Source organism: Peromyscus californicus, unplaced genomic scaffold, assembly GCF_007827085.1.
Source record: "Peromyscus californicus insignis strain IS unplaced genomic scaffold, ASM782708v3 Scaffold_6__1_contigs__length_162567912, whole genome shotgun sequence".
NCBI classification, from domain to species: domain Eukaryota; kingdom Metazoa; phylum Chordata; class Mammalia; order Rodentia; family Cricetidae; genus Peromyscus; species Peromyscus californicus.
Window position 1 is genome coordinate 14,249,789 of NW_026294584.1, and position 22,260 is coordinate 14,272,048.

General features: G+C 38.0%; 1 protein-coding gene across 1 annotated transcript in view; it reads left to right on the plus strand.

Moving 5' to 3' along the window:
• Positions 1-1,343: 1,343 nt before the first annotated feature.
• Znf804b (zinc finger protein 804B) overlaps positions 1,344-22,260 on the plus strand; it is a 517,244-nt gene continuing 496,327 nt past the window's right edge. The window contains exon 1 of the mRNA XM_052720265.1: positions 1,344-2,661. Within this exon, the coding sequence (XP_052576225.1) occupies positions 2,554-2,661 (108 nt within the window). The 5' untranslated portion in view covers positions 1,344-2,553. The remainder of the gene's footprint in view (positions 2,662-22,260) is intronic.

The window sequence follows — 22,260 nt, forward strand, 5'->3', positions numbered from 1 at the left end:
AACCTCAAAAAATTAACAAGTTTTGAGAAATTTAACCAAGTAATTTTAATATTTGAAAAGCAAATACTTTGTTTCCTCTTGGGGAAAAATCAAATGTGCAAAGGATGATGTTCTAATGGACAGGAATGTCTGAAAAGTAACAAGAACTTTGAATAAAACATAATATGATGTGATGAAATATTTGATTTTATATTCTATAGCTCACTAGTACTTTTAGAAAATATGTTTTATTCTTAAATTCATTACAAACTATTAGGAAGTATATTTGCTTAATAAATAAGACACTGCATCCTTGGAATGTGCTCACAGGAGGTGACATTGTTTATCTTTATAATTCAGTCTAGGATGCTTGCACTTTGCTCCTCAAGGCTGTTTATGGTTTCCATTTATCAAGGGCAAAACCTAGCTGCAAACTAAGCCATATTGTATCATTTAAAACTTCCAATGAGGATTAAAGATTTTACCTGTTTCTGTAGTTTCAGTATTTGCATATACACTTTTATATGAAAGTATGTGTTCATATTTTACACTTTTAAGTTGAATAAATATCATAGAGTTAAAATGCTGTTGGGGTTATGGTAAATATGTCCGAAGGGGAAAGTGGATGAATGTATTGAGTTCATTTTGATGTTCAAAGTTTTTACCAAGATAGTTAAAAGCTAACTATACTTTTCCTGGAAAGTTTACACTGGATTACCTAAGTTTTAGTCATTTTTTAGTTCAAGGGTTAAGAGGAACTAGATTCCTCCCACCTCTTAAAGAACTGGCAGTGCATTCCCTGAAGCTACCAAAATACCCAACTAAAATTTGTCTAAAGGTTTTAAGATGACACATACATCTAAGTGTTCTTTAATAAAATATTCATGATAGTAAATCATGTGATAATATAAACAAAAGTCAGTCTTTAATTAGGAAGCTACAAGAGTTAAAATAGAATTCTCCCTTTCTAATTTATGAGCTGCCTTAATTGGAAAAATTCAAATTCCATTTTATTTTTATATATTTGTCATGTGTGAGAGGTCCTAAATGTCAGCTGAGTGTGATTACTCACTTAGAGAGGAGAGAGACCTCTAGGAGAAACCCTAGATAAAACCCGGAGTTAGAACAGTAGCAACAGTAGCAGTGTTTCAAGGAATCCAGAGTGGAATGAGCAAGGCTGGAAGAGACTCTCGTGCTCTGATCGCGGAATGGGGCAGAGAGGGATTGCACACTTCACTGAGCTAGCTTGTGGTACAGGAGAGGGCATTTGCCCTCCCCCTCCCCGTGAAAGGATTCTTCTTTTTCAGCTTTTTTTTTTTTTTTTTTTTTTTTTTTTTTTGGCACAGATGTTTTATTTCAGTCCAGTTCGCTCCCTGGTGGCTTAATTTACACTTAACCAAAAGGCCTTCAAGAGGGTGGTTATTAGGGATTGGTAAAACAAAGATCTCTACCACCCAAAACATCTGCGTCTTAATCGGCAGAGAATGGTTTTGGTTTTCCGTAGGTGAACCTTTGTAGCTAGATGTGTGCATATACATGCACATAAACCTCAGCATTGATTTCTATACCTTCTGTAAGTTTGCCACCTAAAAGTTCCTTTCTCCGCCACGCACTGGCTACCTAGCGCATCTGATGGACTCTGGGCTGAACCTCTCACCCCTACAGGCGGCTGGGAAGCTGTTGCTTCTGCCATTGAGGCCTCGATACAGAGAGCCCTAGAGGTGAGCAGAGAGCAAGCGACGAAAAGAAATGCTATCTTGCTGCTCCCTCGGTCCTCCCCAGTCATCCTGGGTACCCGCCCCCTAAACCCCTTGGAAAGTTGGTTCAGAAGCCGGGCAGAAGAACCAAAAGATTGGTGCTGTGGGTTCCAGAAGGCGGAGCAGTGAGTCCGGTGTGACAGCTGTCCCCTCTCCTTCCCTTCCTGTGTATTCGTATCCTACAAAGCCCACAGCTCCTAGCTGGGCGCTCACCGTCCCTCGGCCGTAGTCACCACATCTCCAACTCCTAGCGCTCGCCCTCTCCCGGACACTGCAGAGGGGAAGCTCCTGGGCGCTCAGAGGAACCGCGCCACGCTCTTTTACACAGGCTGCAATCGCTGCATCCCGGGTTGCGCAGCTTGCAGCTCAGCCTGGGGACTCCAGCGGCTGGAGGATGCCGACTTGCACCTGAGCGTCCCCACCCCACTCCGCCTGCACCTAGAGCGACAGCAGGGGGCGGGGGAAAGGGGCGGAGGACTCCGATTCCCTTGTGGACTCAGGAAGTTGTCCTTTAAAAAGCACATCTTCAGCCCGCCTTTGAGCGCCGCCTCGTCAGAGCAGCATGTGGACTGGTTCGCCAGGCCCCCTAAGTGTTCTGGGCTGCCACCGCCACCTCAGTCCGAGCCACTGTGGGCAGCGAGAGCCACGCGCAGGTCTCTGCAGGAACAGGGGCGCAAGGGCTCTGCATCTCCGATTGCTGCTGGCCTCTTCTACTCGGGAGGTGGCAGTCGCTGTTGCTGCTGAGAAGCCAGCCTGCATTTCCCAGCCTGTTGGTCGCCCAGTGAGGAGTTGAGACTGCACCTCCAGCCGGACACACATGGCTTGTTACCTGGTCATCAGTTCGAGACATCTCAGCAATGGGCACTACAGGGGCATTAAGGGAGTCTTCAGAGGTCCCCTCTGCAAGAATGGATCTCCATCTCCGGTAATGTGCACACAGACGCGCGCACACCTATCCACACATGTTCAAAACCAAATGAAAACAAAACGAGACATTGAGAGATGCTGTCCTGCCTGATAGAGTGGGTTAGACTCCTAGGGCATAAACACTATCCTTAGCTATGTCAGCAGATACACTTTGTGATAATTATAGAGAGGGGTGTGTGTTGACATGTTTCTTGTCATTTCGATCTGTAGTCTTTTGCATGCAAATATTTACTGAGCACAGTTAACTGCAGGGATGAAGGTAGACCCTGCGGCTGAGTCTACTTAGGAATCTGCTGATTTGGGTAGTGTAGAAAGTTTGAGTGACATTTTATAATGTGCGTTTGTGAAGCCATACTTTCAGATTAGTTTAATCATTTTACAACTGCTTTATAAAAAAAAAAATAAACTCCTCAAGGGGTTGTCTTGGCAAGATGAAAAGGTGTTGTTTTACAAAGCATTGCCAAGTCCAAGGCTCAATTAGATTCTTTAGTTTAGAAGGAAGTGGATGAGTACCTTCCAAATGGGGTTGTTTGTTGTGTTACCTAAAAATATCTTAACCTGCAATTTGACTGCTTTTATTTAACTTAGTAAACTGTTCAAATACTGTTGTGCAGATTCAAAGGCCTTACTGTATTTACCAATTAATTCACAGTAGTACTATAAACTAACTAATGTTTTAAGGGTGCAGATGTGTTTAAAGAAAATGTGTGTATGTATGTGTGTGTGTGCATGCGTAGTTTGAGTATGTACACACATATAATCAGTTTTAGACTACAGTAAATGACCAAGTACCCAAACTTAATGAACAACTTTTCTATTCTGATATTAAGAGAGTATTTTTAGTTTGCATGACATAGAGAGGAAGGGCTTAATTTGCCTGAGTATTTTGTACCTTATACTTTCCATTACAGCTTAATACTTCATTAGTGTGAATTATTTACAACTGCTGTGTATTAGAAACACCTTTGGTTAACAGCATCTGTGATTTGCATAAGGAATCTGGAATCCGGAGGTACATGTACTGAGATGCATCACCAAGATTTCCAATGACAAACTCTTCCTTCATATTTTCATGAACTTTGAAATGTGTGTTGCTGTAACAGCCCCAACTAAATGTAGGGAGCCAGAAATGTTACACTGTTTGCATTAACAGTTACAATTAAACTCACAGGGCTAGAAAAGGACTTGGCAGTTCCGGCTGACTGAAAAATACAGCCCACAGTCAGCCTGAGCAGCAGGTCTGAATCTTGCTTTAAAGATTCTAAGGATTGGAGTTTCTGCAGCCTCAGCAAACCCTTACAGTGTCCAACAACTCACCGTGTCAGGAGCATTTTCCTCAGGGCCAGCAATCCCTCCTCTCTTCTTCCTTAAGCTCATGTTGTCTTGTAAACCTATAATGCCCCAGTTTTCTTCCAGGCATTTTTTCATAGTGTGTTGATAATCTCTGTGGCTTTCTTTGAAACCTTCCTGAGTTGGATTATTGTGTGGCAGTATATACACCTCAATACTTGGGATCAAAGGAGACAGAGCTCATCATTATTACACAGTTTAATTCTATTCAAGGAGATTAGAATATGACGTCCAACTAAAATCTCTAGTGTTTAAAGAGGAAGTTTCTACCATTTGGTCAAGAATAGCCCTGTGTCTCTTCTGGTTGCCCCAAAGCCTGGTTGAACTCATAGAAACTGAGTGTGCAAATGTGGATGGCAGACACCAGCCTTCCATCCACATGGTAGCGCTGGTTGTCCAGGGTACAGCTGCACACCTATGGTATACTATTTTTATAGTTTCCTTGGCTAATTCCATTATGTGTGTTAATTACTTACTTTGTTTTCAATCAGTTTGCTTCACTGGATAATGCTCACTAAAATGATGTAGGATCTATTTAGAAATGGGTAAAGTAGCTTTAATGTGTACTTCACAAACCCATCTTCTTTCTTTCTTTTTTTCTGTTCACATTTTACCATGGAATTTGTATCTTTTTCAAGGTTTGGCCACTCTCTTACACGAGCTGGGCTGCATGGGAAACTGATACTCATCCCTCTCTGTCACTATAGGTTGTTGAGATACACCTTCGTTTGGTTGAAATTCTCTTTCCATGACAGGATGTCTTTCTCTCTAAGGCAAATTAAGCCACTACTTTCTAGACCCTAGACTCCTTGCCTTTGAATAGCTCACTTGTCTCCAGGAATGTGTGTTTGCCCTCATGATCAACAGGTTTCAAAGCATCACATTAAAAATAATATGTGTATATATTTTCATATTCAGCAATAGCTCTCAAGTTGTATCTGGTTTATTCATATGACCTCAATGTAAATATCAAACTCATTGATCATATACTCATTAGACACGATCATTTTAATTTTTGAAATAGCTATCTTTTATGATAATACATTTTCAAATTTAGTGTCTAAAATTGGCTGTTGCCTATTATTTCAGCTTCCCAAGGTTCCATTTCCCTAGAACTATAGACTGGGGTGTTAGTCTTCCTCTTTTAACCCCTGTCTCTCTGTTTATTCCACATTTGTTGTTAGTAGAGCTATGTAAATGTTGGACATTGCCTTAACATTCAATAAATACAATTATAGAATAAGAATATTTTGTATTCTGTTGTAGAAAGGAGACAATTACTTTTTAGCTTAATAAATTTTATTTTAAATTTTTGCTATAACTATGCCTGTATAGTATAGGTTAGACATTTCACTGTCTAATATATAATATACTTAAGTCTCAACATATTTAAAAATAATTATACAGATTTCTTATGTTCCAGTCATGTCTGTTTAATGGCAACATGAGATATTAACCTAAAAGTACAAAAGAGAATTATGTATAAAGATATGTATACATACATACATATATATAATTCCAAGAAATTTCATGTAGAAAATATTGAGTCTTTATATGTATTTCTCATAATAAATATGAAATGAATGACTGATTGATAAATGAAGCAATAAAGTATTTTATCCCCTAACAATACTCACAAATTAGTAAACTGAAAATCCTAGAGTGAAATTTTACTTCTATCTTTGAAGTTAACACACAGAAATATCTTATGATTATCTCTTTGTTTTGCATGAAAAACAGAAAATTGTGTTTCATTCTAATGAGCATGTGAATAATTGATTTGAGATGGCTTATGTTCCTCTAAATCCAAGATAGGTTAAGAAAAATAAAAGTACTTCTTAATGTTTAATGGAAAAGTCTATTTAAAACATAAATACATTTTTCTAAATTTTAGTATGTTTATTTTGTATGTTTTCTCAACTCTAAAATAATATAATTGAATGATGCCTCTAAGAGTCAATATTAGGTGGACATGACATAAACATATCTTTAATAGGTAGGTAGCTAGATAAACATGACTAACTGTGCTCAAGATAAGTTACCTTTATAATTACAGTTCTTTTTAGCCATCAAACACATAAAACTTTCTTACAACAATTGAAGTATTCATTAAGAAAATCGTAAAGTCTTATCACCATATTTGACTTCTAGAAAATAGGTAATATCCTCTTAGTAAAATATTCTTCATTTGATTCTTAGTTACTTTTATGTACTCTGAAATATCATCTCAACTTTAGATTAATTTCAGTGTCTTGTTATATATCACTTTATCTATGTGTGACTAACAGTAAGACATTCATCCCCAGCACTTAATCCATTAGTTACTTAATCATAACTGTATGTTTAAACTATGGTACATACTGCATCATCAGTCTTCAGAAAATTAGACAGGATTGGAAGTCTCTTTTTCTTCCTGGGCATAATATAGTTAAAAATCCAAGAATGGCTGTAAAGCTTGCCTCACTTCCCTAAAGAGCTGCATGTGGAGGAGACTTTTCTGACTGCCAGTTGCATCTACCATGCTCCTTAGATTGCTTTGTGTCTGGTAATCTTATCCAGAGTTGTATGTTTGTCTAAATCACCTAATATAGGTAGAATACACATATACACATATATGGTTATAGTTATGTGTGCAAATATACAGATACACATATATATGTACACAAGCATCTTAAACACATCCAAATCCTGTAACTTCCTTTGTAAAATTAGAAATGTATATCCAGAATTGATAAACATTTTTCTAGACATAATGGATAACCTTGAAGTTCCCCAGCAGGTAATTTTCTAAATAAGGAACTGAGCAGTTACATCCTTGTTTCTTTTTATTAATGCTTATCCTATTCCATCATGTGCATTTTCAAGATACTTATAAGTAAGGACATATTAATTACATTATAATGCCCCCAAACAGATGTATTTTTCATGTGTCAAGTATTATTGTGAAGACACATCTCCTTTTCTTGAATTCATGACTACATACCACTTTCATATACTTCCAATAAAGACTTGACTACACAACTCATATTTTCTTTTTACATCAAATATCATTTCAAGCAAACTCCTTTCTTTGCTTGTCTTTTTATTCCCTCTTCTCTTTCCAAACTCACACAAAAATCTTGTGCTTAGAATTTATCTGAAAGAAAGAGTGTCACCATTCTGATCTAAATGAACCTGTGTTTATTTAACTTCAGGAAATTTCCATAAGAATTAAGTCAGTATTCAAGTGATTTAATTTGTGACTTTTGTTAACTTACTTGGCATTTGTCTTCTATCTTAACTTACTTATTTTAGCTATCAAATTAAGACAAATTTGAGTTTCTGCTTTGGATTTTGGGAAATAAACATAAATAATTTTAGCGTCATGTGTTAGGCAGATTGGATGGTGTTTAACATAGAACTTAACTATTTCCAATTTAAAAATTAATAGTAATTGTAGTTAAAATGCTTGTTGTACAGTGCATGAGCACTAAACTACATATTTTCTATGGGAAAATAAGAACATAGCTTGAAAGGCTGTCAGTTTAAGCCAGTAATCAGACCCAAGAGCAAGAAGAATCCAGCATATGCTCAATCACTCCACTAGGTTCTTTTGAGTGTGAAGTTAACTGGTTATGTTACATACCCCGTTAGCATATACTCCTGTGTTCTAAGAAAATAATTTGAATAAAAATTTAAAGTTCTGCTTTGAAAGTGTCTTTTGCTTATAACAATCTCATAACAAATTCAAAACGTAGGCAGTACATACAAACACACACACACAGACACACACAAACACAGACACACACTTAGTGGATAGGTCTATATGGAAAGACCAAATATGTGGTAAGTCATCATAAAGAAGTGTAGTTGTGGTGCTAATAGGTATATAACAACCCCTAATATATGGTCTTACATATTTGAAGGACTTCCTAAAGTTGAGATTCTGAAGAGATGAGTTACTTCTTAATTTAGCATCCTGGGATATAATAAGATAGAAATAGCTTACTGAAGAAAAAACAAAACAAAAGAATACATTTTTGAAATGAAGATGGGATTTGAAAATTTGATTTTGCAAATATTTACTAATGTTTTCAATTTTGCAGAGATGGACTCCTGATATATTGAACTTATTAAATTAAAAATTAATATTTTCTATTATTTAAATATGAGATCTAAAATCTGACCATTTCTGAAGGAAATGTTTAATTTTTCCACAAAAAAAGAGACATGCTCATATAGCAAATTCTTGTTTATATATTCCCTTGGCTGATAGGAAGCCCAGAGATAAATCTGGGGCTTATAAAATGATAGGGATTAAAGGTTGTCTTCAAAACCATATGGTTCACCTGTGCTTATCACTTATTTCCAGTCTGAGTTTTATTTTATTCCCTGTGGTGCTTATTCTTTTCAAATTTATGCTTTGTTGTTTTAATGCATGAAATTTCTTTCAGGAGACTTAGATTTATTGTCAAAACAAGTTATAAATAACAAAATATAGACTGTTCCTATTCAGGGACACCATTGGGGACTCCATGCTAGCCATTTCTGAGTTTTCATTTTCTTCATTTCTAGCAAGGATAATTAAGGCTAACAATTTGGGCCTTTGGCAATGGTGAATTCTTTTTGGCAGATTTTATTTCACATTTTCGTGACTTTGCTTTAACAACAAATGTTGCAAGTTAGTTTGAAACAATGTCCCTACTCCTCTAATTTTCCTTACCATTGGTTCTTAATCGTTCATTTCTTGCTTTTCAGCATTTTCTTTTTCTTTCTTTCTTTTTTTTTAATTTTTTTTTATCTCAAGTAATTGATGGTATACTGTAATTCCAGAGACACTGACTTCTGAAAACAGTGAGCACACACTGTCTGGTCCCTCACTCAGCTATATGCTCCATTCATTCACACATAACCTTTATTTTTAGACCATAATTTAGAATTTCCTCCCACTTTCATTCAGGGAACTCAACTAATAGTGTTCCTCTATGCCCACGTTCCCTACTGTGGTTATATTGAATACTTCACTTGCCCTAAGTATCTCTGTGGTGGCAGAAAGGTATTCAGTTTCTACTGCCCACTCACATGTTCTGTTCTTTCCAGACATCCATTTTGAAATGAATAACTAGATTTCCCAGCATCCACCTGTATTACACACAGAGAGCACATTTCTTTTCCCTGTTGTATGTCATGCATAGATACATTTCTCTTCATGGTTGGACCCCACAGCGGGAATGTTACAGGCAGATCTAAACAAAGAAGGGTTTGGAGTCAAACTCCATAATTTTAAATGTTAGCAATTAAATAGCAGTCATGAAGTTATCTTCAGTTCAGCTTCTACTTCTTGACAATGAGGGAGGATACTCCTAGTGTGGTCCCTGAGAGTAACATGACATTTGTTGAGTGTCCAGTAAATGTTAGCAGTTACTCCCTCCCAACATGTTGATATGTATGTATATCAACTCCTGATGTTGCAAAGTGGAGGGTCTTTGAAAAATCTTACACATCTTCAATTTGGATAATTTTATTTCTCACAATTAATGCTGTTTATAGAAGAGATGTCAATAATACTACAACTTTAACAGCATGAATATGTTCCCTTTAGTTCTGACGGGAGCTCTAGGGAGGAAATTCTGGAACTTGTCCCCTCTTACAATCTTGTAATGCTGACTTTTCTACTGGTAAATTACTCCCTGTGTTTGTGATAATCTTTCTCACTTTATTATCCACCAAGATCATTTGGTCAGTTGCTTCAGGTGTAACTTAACCTTCCCTATTAGCGCAAGTTGTAGGTGCTTTAGTTCCTGCGGTCATTTTAGAACAGCTCTTGCAGAAGACCCCGAGAGATAACAGATTGACCATGTATACACACGACTGAGACGAACACATGCATGAGCTGGTGAAGACTTTACTTGTCATTGCCACATATGAAAAAGCTCCTGAGAAATGAATCACAAGATAGGAGCTTGATCATCCTCTGCTTTCAAAAAAATAGTGATAGGGTATTTACATTATTTCATTTCATTTTTTTTTTTTGTGGTGAAACGTACAATAATTCCCCAACCAATGATCACTGTAGCCCTTTAGAAAACAAAACCCAGAGCAGCCACAGGGTACTGGACATATAATTATCAACCACCTCCAGTTGCCTAGAGAGGCATGTGCTTGCCAAAGGGGCTTTCTTAGCACTTGCATTTTGGGATCAGTCAGGGTGTGATCACAAGACCTTGGACTTCTACATGCTGCATTCTGTCTAGAACATCTAATCTTCTAGGCTCAATAAAAAGGCCTCAAGAGAGGAATCAGGGTTATTTTGTGACTGATTTCTTAATGTTAATACTTCTGTTGTATTTTAATACATATTTTATTTATTTGACATTTTAAATAGAGTCCAAACACTCTAAAAACCTTACTAATCAAATTATCCAAACTCTATATGCTTTTAATACTTTATTATGATGGGCAGAATAATAGTACCTGAATTATACCCATGTTCTAATCTCATAGATGTATGATAAAACCAATACCTTAAAAGATTAGAAGAGTTTTGCAGATGTAATTAAAACATCGAAAGATAATCCTGAACCATGAAAGTGAACTCCATGTCTAAGGAATAGGCAGATGTGGGTGAGAGGGAGAGTTTCAAACTACCTTGCAGCTGCTACTGAAATTAAAGTAAGGGCCCATAAGCCAAGGCATGTAGGTGACCAGTTAAAACTAGGTCAAGTAGGTAGATACCCATCTGGTATTTCTAGAAAGGTCAAACCCCTACTCATATCATGACTTTTATCCAGAGGCTTCTGATTTAAAGAAAAAGAAGATAATAAATTTATATTAAGCCAGTAGATGTGTGGTAATTTGTTAGAGCAACAATAGGAAACTAATATGATCATACCTACTACAGAGTAACATTTAAATGATATGGGTCTCTAGACCAACAAAAGAATGCTGTTTTCTTCTGTGTTAATTCAAAGGTCTCTGCTTCTTCATTCCTTCCTACCATTAATAGTTGGTATGTCCTCTTATAGCAGGAGTATAGGGAACCTCTTGTATAATATTAGAGGGACCAGCCTTAATATTATACATCCCAGGGGCTCAGGAGAGAGAACTACTAATGGCAAGGACTATTTTCAGGAAATAGAATCTCAGCACACCGAGCTCTATAGTCCACTTGCTTTAATTCCTCTGGCATAACATCCTTTACACCCAGCTTCAGTTCTTTTCTCATGTCTAGCTCCTTTCTTGCCTGATTTCTCTCTATACTTATCTATTGCTCCCTCTAAGTTCTATCTTAATTCTCTTGTCTTAACTCTGCCTCATCTAGGTCCTTTTCATCTTGTTCTTACCCAGCTAGTACTTCTCCATCTGACTCTTCCTCATCTTCCATCTCGTTCCTCTGGTGCTCTCCTCTAACCCTTCAATCTAATTCTTCCCCATCTCAGTTTGTTCCTCTCAAGTTCTTACCCATCTAGTTCTTCCATTCTCTTTTCTCTTCTCTGTCCCTCCATGGCCTGGGAGTCCTGGTATATAAAGCAAGGCTTCTAGGGTCAAACGGAGGGGTGATAAAAATCACATAGAGAGGCAATAACCGTTAATTATCATTTGCAACCCCAAAGGGAAGTGACCAATGGGGAAATGAATTAACTAAAGGCTAAATTCGGGTAATATCTAAGAAGAGGGCTCTTATGTGCTCAACTACAATCTTAAACATGATTGGTAGAAAATGTTAAGAACCTATAAGTTGCTAGATCAATGGGAGAAAATAAAACTGTCTTCTTTTTTCCTGTGGCTCCTATCTGTCCAAGTTATCTGCCGTTTTTCTGCAGGGTGGGGGAAAGTGTGCTCAGTGGCTAGGCAACCTGTATTCAGCTAGATGCCTCTGGTGATAGTTAAAGGGAGATCTGGAACTAGAGGTAAGGTTTGGGAAAGGAGGTAGTAAGGCTTAATTGGCACATCCGCCAGGCCTTCTCAAACAGGTAGCCTGGATGGTTAAGTCTGTTCTTAGAGAATACAGAGGTATCTCTGATAAAGTATTCTCCTCCATCTGGGGATGGACCTGGCTGGATGCTGCTAATGATGATAATTACAGGGAGGCTTGAACTGGGGTTCTGGCTGAGCATAGCTGTCAGCGCAGAAGGTTATCTAAATATTCCTAGAAGTGGTTAGGTAAGGAGTTAGCGATCTATAAAGTTAGTAAGGCTGTAAGAAAGGAGGGTCCGAGCTGAATTGTGTAAAGCTATTACTTAACGTCCACCTGACCTAGGTGGTGTCTCCTTGTGGAATTTATCTTAAATCAGGAGACTTGCATGTGGACTGTTATTACTGCTAGTCCTTGAAAGTGGCCAAGGGAGATATCTGATTCCAGAGAAAGCCTTTCCTGAGGCTGTTCTCCAAATACCTGGAATGTGTATGTCCAGAGAGTGATCAGTCCACACTGTTAGCCCTTCTTGGGGAAAAATCAGTTGGGAAAACTATGAAGGCACACATGACTTTCATAACAGAATACAGCTGATATATAACAAGCCAAGTAACACCAAAAACTCCTTGGGATTTGGCTTCCTCTAGAGGAATTCCTTGATCCCTCCAGGTAGTGACTTTGCCATAACCAGCTGAGTTCTTATAATATATTCCTGAGGCCCGCAGCAGGAACCAAGAACATCTCCATTTTTGATCTCTTTAAATCTTCAGAGACAGCTGGCAATTTTGTATTGCTTAGTCATATGAAGGACGAAAATGTTCATGAGGACAATTTTCATGAATATAGTGCATTATTTAGTTATATATGAATTGCATGCGAACTTTGCAACTCTACGTGTTTATTGCATTTGTTTTTCATGTAATGAATCTCTGAGATGGACTAGTGGTTCTTCCATTTGCAGTAGTGTGATAAACTCAGCAAGATGCTGTGACATATTGAGGATACTAGTGTTCATATTTTAAGGACTGTCTTCTTTTCCCAGTTGTTCTCCCGTTACACTATACATTTACCATAGTTGGAGAATAAGCCTAATAACCCAAATATCAAATCATTTAAGAGGCATATTTAAGACTTTTTTACTTTAGTCTTTGATTTAATCATGGTTACATTCCTATGGGAAAATGCATTTATTTAAATAAAAGAAATGATATTAATAGAAGAATTACAATTCTATAAATAACCCCAAAATTTCTATAGACAGTGGTATCTATAGAAAATAAAAATTAAAAATTAAATGTAAAATAATATATGAAATATGAAGATATAATGTGAAATAAATTATGTAAAATATAAAATATATTAAATATAAACAGTAATATAAAAATAAAATTCAATATAAAATTTAAAATTCTATAGTAGGTTTTTATATTGAAGAATATCATAAAATAGAAGTTGCTGTGTTGCAAGCATGCAGGGCTTGTTGTTTTGGGTTTTTTAATGTCCATATATTTAGATGGAACTTTAGAGAAACCTGGAAGCTTCAGTTGCCTCTTCGGTTTACCCAAAGGAAAATGTTCTAACAAAAGATTATACAATGTCTTATTAAGAAAATGAAGGTGAATTCAGTGAGGTGGCTTAGCAGGTGAAGTCATTCCAATCAATCCTGATGACAACTTGAATTCAGTCTTGGGAACCCATATTGTAGAAGGAGAGGACTAGCGCCTGCAATCAGGTTGTCAAGACCACCGTTAGGTGCACACACAAACACACACAATAAACAAGAGTGTAAAATAAAAATGAAAATGCTAAGGTGAGCTCAGCTGACAGCAGTTGAGGGAATGGAGGCTGCCAGTTTGTTGTAGGGATAGGGAGCCACACTGAATTTCTGTTGCTTCTACTTCACTTTGATGACTAAAACAATCTTGCTATTTGAAATAAATGAACAAGAGAATACTGATTAGGCAAGAACAAATGGATTTATGCTAATAAAATACATAGATTAGATCCAGGGTAACATCTGTGAAACATCTCATTATCTTTTGCTTAATATTCCGTGTTGAAATTCAAAGATACAACCATCTTGTGGATTTAGAAATTTTAGGCAAATGGATAAGAATGGCCCTGGTGGGTTTTCATTATTTGAGAGGAAATACAAATTATGTACTTACTGACAAGGTAACAATAAGTGATTAAAAGACAGACATATCAATATTGGACTTTTCACAAAAATGACATTTATGTGCAAATGATAGATAAACGTTATTAGAAAAGTTATAATTTCATAAGCATGCATGAGGATAAAAGTTAGCTTTTGTTAACTCAGCAAACAGTACTATTGCCAAGAAGATTATATAAAGATGAAAAATGCTTAATTCTAATTTGAATGACTTTATCTGTGAATATGGAACTCTTCTTGTATATTATGGCTTGGAGATGATATACACCTTCCCAATCCCTGTTGAAATTGATTACCATTGTAATGGTATTAGGACATAAAGTTTCAAAGAGGGGATTATGCTTTTAGGAAAGGTTAATGCCTTTTTCTAGGAAGTAGTTCTGTACTTACCTGAGGAGTGAGTTGTTATAAGCAAGCCACTCTCATGTCTGGCTTCTTTTACATTTATTTTCCTGCCTTTCTGCTTTTTGTCATGAGTTGAGGCAGAACAAAGTTCTCCCCAGAAACCTTCAAGATCCTGGAATGGTGCTCTTAGCCTTCTAGTCTTTAAGGCTATGGGACAAAATAAACCTCTATTTAAGTGAGATTTAGTGTGTGTGTGTGTGTGTGTGTGTGTGTGTGTGTGTACTTCTTACATGTATCTAAATCATTTCTGCCCCTCCTACCCCACCCCAACTTATCCTGTGTCCCTGAAATCCATCATCTCTTGTTATTGTTACATGTATACACATGTGTGCAGATATACACATGTATATGTACATCTGTAGACAACCTACTGAATCTGTATTATGTTGTTGATATGTACATGTTCCCAAGGCTCACATGAAAATGAACAACCTATGCAAGGATCTCATCCCTAGAGGAAACTCACTCTCCCTTTCTCAAACAGCCATTGACTGCTTTCCACTGTAGAGGCTGATTTAGGATAGGACCTTGTAGAATTTCCTCTGTGTATGCATGTTAACTGGTGTCATTATGAGCATCTTATTCAGGCAACCACTCTGTTGAAATTTCATGGGCACATTTTCCCTGTCGTGTTTAGGGTACATTATCTTACAGCAGGCATCTTAAGTCTGGCTCTTACAATTTTTCTAGCATTTCTTCTGTGATTTTTCTCTGAGCTTCAGATGCAAGGGTTTCATTGTAGATTATCAGTCGGGGCTGGGCATGTAACAGCCACTTGTTCTCTGTATTTTAACAGTTGTATATCTCTGTAATGGTCTCCAGATGTTGGAAAGTAAGAAGCTTCTTGACAAGGGTTGAGAGTGAGAGCTAAACTTCTCTATGGGTATAAGTGTAGTTATTTAGAAAACAGAAATTGTATTTGTTTAGGAAAATGGCAGTAGTAGGATCCATGACCGCTGCAGCCATTGATATTGGCTAGTTTTACAGTAACAGGTATGGATTTCCCCCTACTGACTGAGACTTAAGTCCAATTAGAAAGCTCTTGTTTACCCACAAGATGAAAGTCCCATGTAGCTGTAAAAGTCTATGAACCACAACGATGACTGGAGTGGCAGGATAGAATAGTCTTTCAAAATAACCCAATTCAAAATTCTATTGGGGCAGCAGAAAAGTAAGTAAGACAACTCATCTTAAATCAAATTTAATGTTCTTGTCCGAATATCAATATGTTATGTAGTGTAAATTCACCAGTTCTAGGAGAGATTTCTGGGAGAGTCCTTGGTGACAGCCACTTTATAACTTGATATTTTTTTTGTCACCATAGAAGTAAGATTTGAGGAACTGTGATATAAAAGAAAGTAATAAAAAGTAATAAACCTTAAGTTTCCTTCCAATCACAGGTCATTTTTCTGTGAATTTTTTTAAAAAAAGTTACATCCATTCTAGTCTCTGTGATCATTAGGATGTACAGTGTATGGAAAGCTGATATAACCCGTTCTCTGTAGAGCAGGTTAAAGTGCAGAGGAGGATGGAAATGATAATTGATGTAAACATATTCATACTGACCAAGCTGGGGTGGATTTATATAGCACATTCAGATCACTTAATTTGAAGGATTTATACTGAATGCACTTACTAGAATTCAACATGGCATCTGATTTTTAAGAAGTTATATGTTCAGTGCATCAATAATGAAGCTAGCTCTAGAATTCTGATCTTAATGAGTGCTGTGGTTGATGAAGCAGGGAAGAAAAGGCCTGAAAAGGTTTTCTACTGTATTTGTAAATGGCTAGGTAATATTTGACTAACTTTTTCTAGCCTTTCTAAAGCTTTAATATCCTGTTCAAAGGAAATTTTAGAAGCCTGGCAAAATGATGTAAGGAGAACCATTTCCTCTCAAGGGAGGTTTTGAACAGTGAAAGGTCATCCCTTAAAAAAAAACAAAACAACAAACATCTGGATGGAGAAAGCGCCTTTGACATAAGCTCCTTACGTTCTGATTTGAATACTACTTAGGCTATGAAAGATAAACCCCTGCTATGTGTAAAGAATAGTTAAAATGTGTACATTTCACCTCAATATGTCCCATTAACTACCAGATGCATTGATGTCAGTAGGCCTTTATTAACATATTTGGAGCTTTTGTGAAAAATGTTGTGTCTTTTGGAATTAAGCCCTTAGGGATACTTTCTTTTGCTTAAGGAAACAGGAGAGGGTTTCCTTTAAGATAAGTAGCCTAGGAGAGGGGCTGGCCTACTTTAAACTGAGTTAAGTAAGAATTATCCAGCATGAGGGGCAGAAATTCAGACAAAGAAGGCTGGTCTGGAATAAAAAACAGTACAGCATTCCAATTAGGAGTAAAAGTCATTCCTTCACTTAGTCAATCTGATGTTCATATAGTTGCTAAAGGTGTATGTGGGAGATACTCATCAGCCATGTAGCAAAACTAGAAGATAAACCACACCGTAGGGATTTCCCATGAACCAAATATCCTTGAGAAGTAGTATTTTTTATAAACTTTGTTAAGGACTAACATCCTTTGGATAAAACTGAAAAAAAAAAGCCTAAAAACAGTCAAAACTTGAAATGGACACACTGAGGTAGCAGCACCTGCTGTAATTCAGTTGGTCCCTCAATTACATCCAAGTTAAAATGTTAGAACTTGACAGTTCAGTCATCTGTATCCTTTTCAATCTTGTCCTTTTGTTTTTTCTGTGGAATCCTTAGGATTATTTTTTGAAACTCGAGCTACTTGCAAGAGATCAGGGGAGTGGCAGCAGCTGGGGACAAGTTCCTGGAATCCTCTTGGTCTGGCTATGAGGGGTAGCCTCTAACTAGCACCAGAAACATGATCAACTGATGGCAGAAGTGATATGGTAGAAACTGAACTTTGAAGAGAGAGCATCACCAGCCACCAGTCAGTGAGATAATATACTACTTCTTTCCCCCTAGGAGACTTTAAAAGGTCTAGGGAAAAGCAATCAATGGTCCATAGATAAAATTCTGCCACTTTTGTGAAGAATCATCCAGGACCATCAATGTGCAGCATTTCAATTCAGATATCACTAAATATGAATCTGTACAAGAATCACATCCTCATACTGTGATTTGCTTTTCAATATTAATAAAGGAATTAGGAAGCCTTGTACATCAGCTGTCAGGGCCATGGAACAAAAGGAGGCCATTTGAGAAGGATAATGATTGCCTGGGAATACTGGATGTAAGGTAAATTAGGGCACCCTGGAGAATGGACACCACAAAGATGAAACCCATACAGAAGACTGAAAAGGGAGGTCACTGGCAGGGAGAGCTCTGTGCTGCCCTACTTGGAAGATGTACATGTGCCACCCATGCACAGGGCAGAATTTGCAGAGCAGATATGGCTCCACTTCAAAGCTGGTGGAATTTAGATCTTAAGTTGTCACGGACTATTTGGGGATCCTTAATACATGTCAGACACAGGAGATGGCAAAGCAGGAATGGAGCTAACTGAAAAATGTATTCCACAGTATCCTATAAATGTACAAGTCTCTGCCAAGAAAAGGTAACTGATGTGTGTGTGTGTGTGTGTGTGTGTGTGTGTGTGTGTGTGTGTGTGAGAGAGAGAGAGAGAGACACAGAGACAGAGAGACAGAGAGAGACAGAGACAGAGAGACAGAGAGAGAGGGGAAAGAGAGGAGGCAGAGACAGAGAGACAGAGAGACAGAGAGACAGAGAGAGAGGAGAAAGAGAGAGAGAGGAGAGAGAGAGAGAGAGAGAGAGAGAAAGAGAGAGAGAGAGAGAGAGAGAGAGAGTTTCCTCATCCTAGAGTTGCGGAAGCTTCTAGTGTAAATTGTAGGTGACCTGAGATATGAAGAATCTGAGGCAGGACCTAATCCTAATAATAATTCCAAGGTATGGGGCTTGGAGATGGCCTAGGAATTGAGTGAAGGTGTATACAGAGTGACAACCATCCAAGAACCTGTAGGCTGTGTAATAAGCAAATAAATCATGTCAGGTGAACAGACATATGAGTTTAAATCTCATGACAGAAATAAACATCATCATTCTGTTGTCTCAACTTTAGGTCTTGTCGATTACTGTTGGCTGTGGCAAATGATATAGGTACCAATGAAGTTTTGTGAACACTAACAAAATTATAATAATGGAAGTAGTTTGAAAACAAGAAAATAGAGTCCAGAGTTGCAACATCATTAATCTAGTTGCTTGTGTAGTATATTCATGATGAATGGTCTCTTTCTTGCAGGAAAGAAGAACTGCAAATTAAGTTTGTAGACCTCTGCACAGATGCATGCTAATCTCAAGGAACACCACTTCTTATGTAGTTGCCTCAACCAAAATGTCAGTAGTTTGTATGTGGCTGTATTTTGCCCTGCTTTATGAACTTACCCTGCACTCTTGAAGTGGGAACATGAAACATCTTCCTTCTTACCAAGTCTATAGAAATGTTTATGGGCATTAATTTCAGAGTTGTATTGAACTGGTTGGATATCTAGTTTTGTCTCTAACTAGCTCTGTGACTGCACTTTGCCATTGAGATTCTCATGTTATTTACTTGAGATACCCTTGTCGAATATGGCTACTGTAAGGACTAAGTCGACAGCTGGAAGTACACAATGAAAGGGAGGCAGTGGTGACTTCTTGAACTATATGTCAGGCTTGTTAAAAGCAGTTTTCTGTGACCTGTTAGCATGTTCATTATAGTGACAGGAAATCTGGCACATTTACATGAGTAAGTTGGAATTGTGTCTCTTCGTGATGGTCTGGTAAGATTGCTCTGCACTATACTATGTTGGGGACAGAAGTGCATGGTGAAGGAGGGTTAGCGTTCTGTTTAACACAATTGCTCCAAATAGCAGCCCAGTGTCCGTACAGCTTTCCTAATGAAAATGCTCAGCGTGGCCTGCTTCTCGGACACAGCTTTAATTCAAGGCAGTGCGATGTGGCTTTTCTGTTTCTCTTTGTGTTTTTATCAGAGCAAATTGGGAGAAGTAGAAGTGTTTGCTTTTATGATCTCGCTGCCTTGGAGAAGGAATCTTTCTGTTTTTGTAGGGATAGATTTTTAATTTAAAATTATTGTCTTTTCTGGTAAGCATCCAACCTCATTATTTTGTCTTAAAGTCTTCCACTGCCTCTGGAAATTCTAACAGCAGTCATACCACCTTATCACTTTCCAAAAAAACCAAAAAAACCCAAAAAAAACCAAAACCCTTATTTTTCCAGTAAATTATTTGAAATAAGGAAATGTTACATGACCAAGCACTATATAGTTATACACACACTCACACTATGAGCAAAGATTGTATTGGTATGTAGATATAAGCTTTTATGAGGCACATTCTGTTGTTATGACATTAAAAAAACCCTCAATGTATATCATTTGCTACTTCATGTTGAAAAAATATACATCGATGTATAGCCAGGGTAACAGAAGCCATTCTCAGCCTTTCAAATAGAGGGCTCTACAGATGTTGAAGAGGCCCTATTACCCATTAAGAGTGGCACTTGCCAGGGAGTACAATGGCCCCTAGGCTAGAGGAGGAAAGGCGAGTGACCTCGTGTGAACTTGCTGTGTCTGACTTGACAGTGGTGGTTGAAAGGTTCAGATGAAGATTCTGAGGCCACAGACTTGCTTTGCAGTCACGCAGGAGTCCCAGTGCAGCTGGTGGGAGCGGATACCCTGCCCAGCAGGTGGTACCTACGACTTCTGTCACTGCTTGGGCCAGCCCTGCCTGCTGCTGCCACCACCATCAGAACTCTTGATAATTAACATGGGAAGGCAGTCCTCAGACTCAGAAGCTAAAGGAAAATAAAAAGGCTTCCTCCCCCACTCCCTTCTCCTGGCTTGCATCCCCCCTAGTGCTTCCCATTGGCAGATCTAACTGGAAACCAGCTGGCAAGGCGCTCTGAGCAATGCACTTCGTAGGCTTCCAGCCAGTAGTTTCGTCCCAGGAGAGTAGCAAAGTGAGAATAGGACTGATTGCCAGCAGACAAACACTTAGCACTGCGTATATACCGTTTACTACAGGAATGCAGAAACAGAGCGAGGAGCATTCATTAGGCAGGAAATCATATATGTGTACATAAATGCATGATTTCATGTGCTTTACCTGTACACACATATATGTTCTATTTCTAGAAATGTTTGTAGCTATAGAAATGTGATAATCGAGTAGAAATAATTGTGTTCAAGGATCAAAACCTGCAGGCGTCAGAAGGAAAGATAGCAGGTAGCCATGAACCAGAGAATGTAAGAGAATTCAACAAACTTGGACAAGTAAGGAAAGCTTTCAGACTTTATGGTAGCCAGCTCTACTTACACATTGATTCCAGCCCTGACACTGCCATTGTTGAAACTCTTTGCCATGGGAACAATCTCTGTGTTAAAGGATTATACAAGGCCTACCTGTGTAATCGAGGATGGCTGTCCCTTTTAAGGTACTTTGCTGGTATAGTTAGGAAATGCAATGCCCATCCCCAAAAGGCTCTTGTACTGAGTGCTCGGATTTGAGCTGCCGGTGCTATTTTGAGAGGCTCTGAAGATTTTGGAGGTGGAGCCAAGTGGGAGCAAGTAGGTCACTGAAGTGTGACTTGGAAGGCTGTGTTAGTTTCCTGGTTCTGGTGTCTACTCTTTAGTTCCTGTCCTTCATGAGGGGAACTGCCTCTGCTCTGTGTTCCTGTTGCCTTCATGGTCTGCCCACAGAATCAAGGGAGCCAAGGAGTATGGCGTGAACAGTCTAAAACTGTCGATCTAAAAGTAATGGTTGCTCCTTTTAAGATGTTTGTGTCTGGTACTTCATCACAGTGACACAAAAGTAACTAATATGCTTGCTTGATCATATCTGTAAATTCCTTTGTAATACACAGCTTTATAGGTTCTAAGGATCAGATGATGAGCATCTACGAGTCTAATAGTCCACTTACCCTATCTCAGATGTTTTGATTCATAGACACGAATAAATAAATATTCACTTGTTATTGTTTCTCATAGACATCTTAAAAGCATAATCTCCAAAATTCAACCAGTCTTCCCCCAAATGTGCTTCCTTCTTGGTGAGGGACTTAGTTTTCATCTAATAACCTAAGGCTGAAGTTTAAGAATATTCTGCAACTTCTTCCCAGGTCAATCAACCTTTTCATTGCTAAATACTTCCCTAGCCTGTCTTTGTCCTGAACCTCTCCCCCAACTTCTAAATCCTGTCTAGGAAATCAGTCATCTTCCTAAGAAGAGACTACGCTATGACTATTGGTGTCTGGCATTGTGCGGCTGATGGGGCTTCTGATGTATATATCCGGTAGCCCATGTTGTCTGCCATAATGTATTTAAAGTCTAGAATGGAGAGTTACATTAAAAATATATGTAAATGTAATGATGGACATTTATTACATGTATAAGTTCAGTTTTCAATTACAATTTCAAATTTGTAAATATTTTAGAGAGAGAACAAGGTGCTTATTTAACTATAATAAATACAAATATCCCTGTGTGTGTCACTTTTCTCTGACTATAGAAATACAGGTAGAAATAAGACTGGTATTTTAATTACCCATTATGACAACTTAGTTACTTTTTAAGAAAGTGATCTATTTGTTTTTACTTATATGTATGAGTGTTTTGTCTACAGGTATGCATGTGTATGTGATGCTCAGAGAAGCCAGTAGAGGGCGTCAGATCCCCTGGAACTGGAGTTAGAGACAGGAGAAACCCCTTGCTGGCTGGAAATTGAACCCAGGACCTCTAGCAAGAGCAGAGAGTGCTCATAACCACTGAG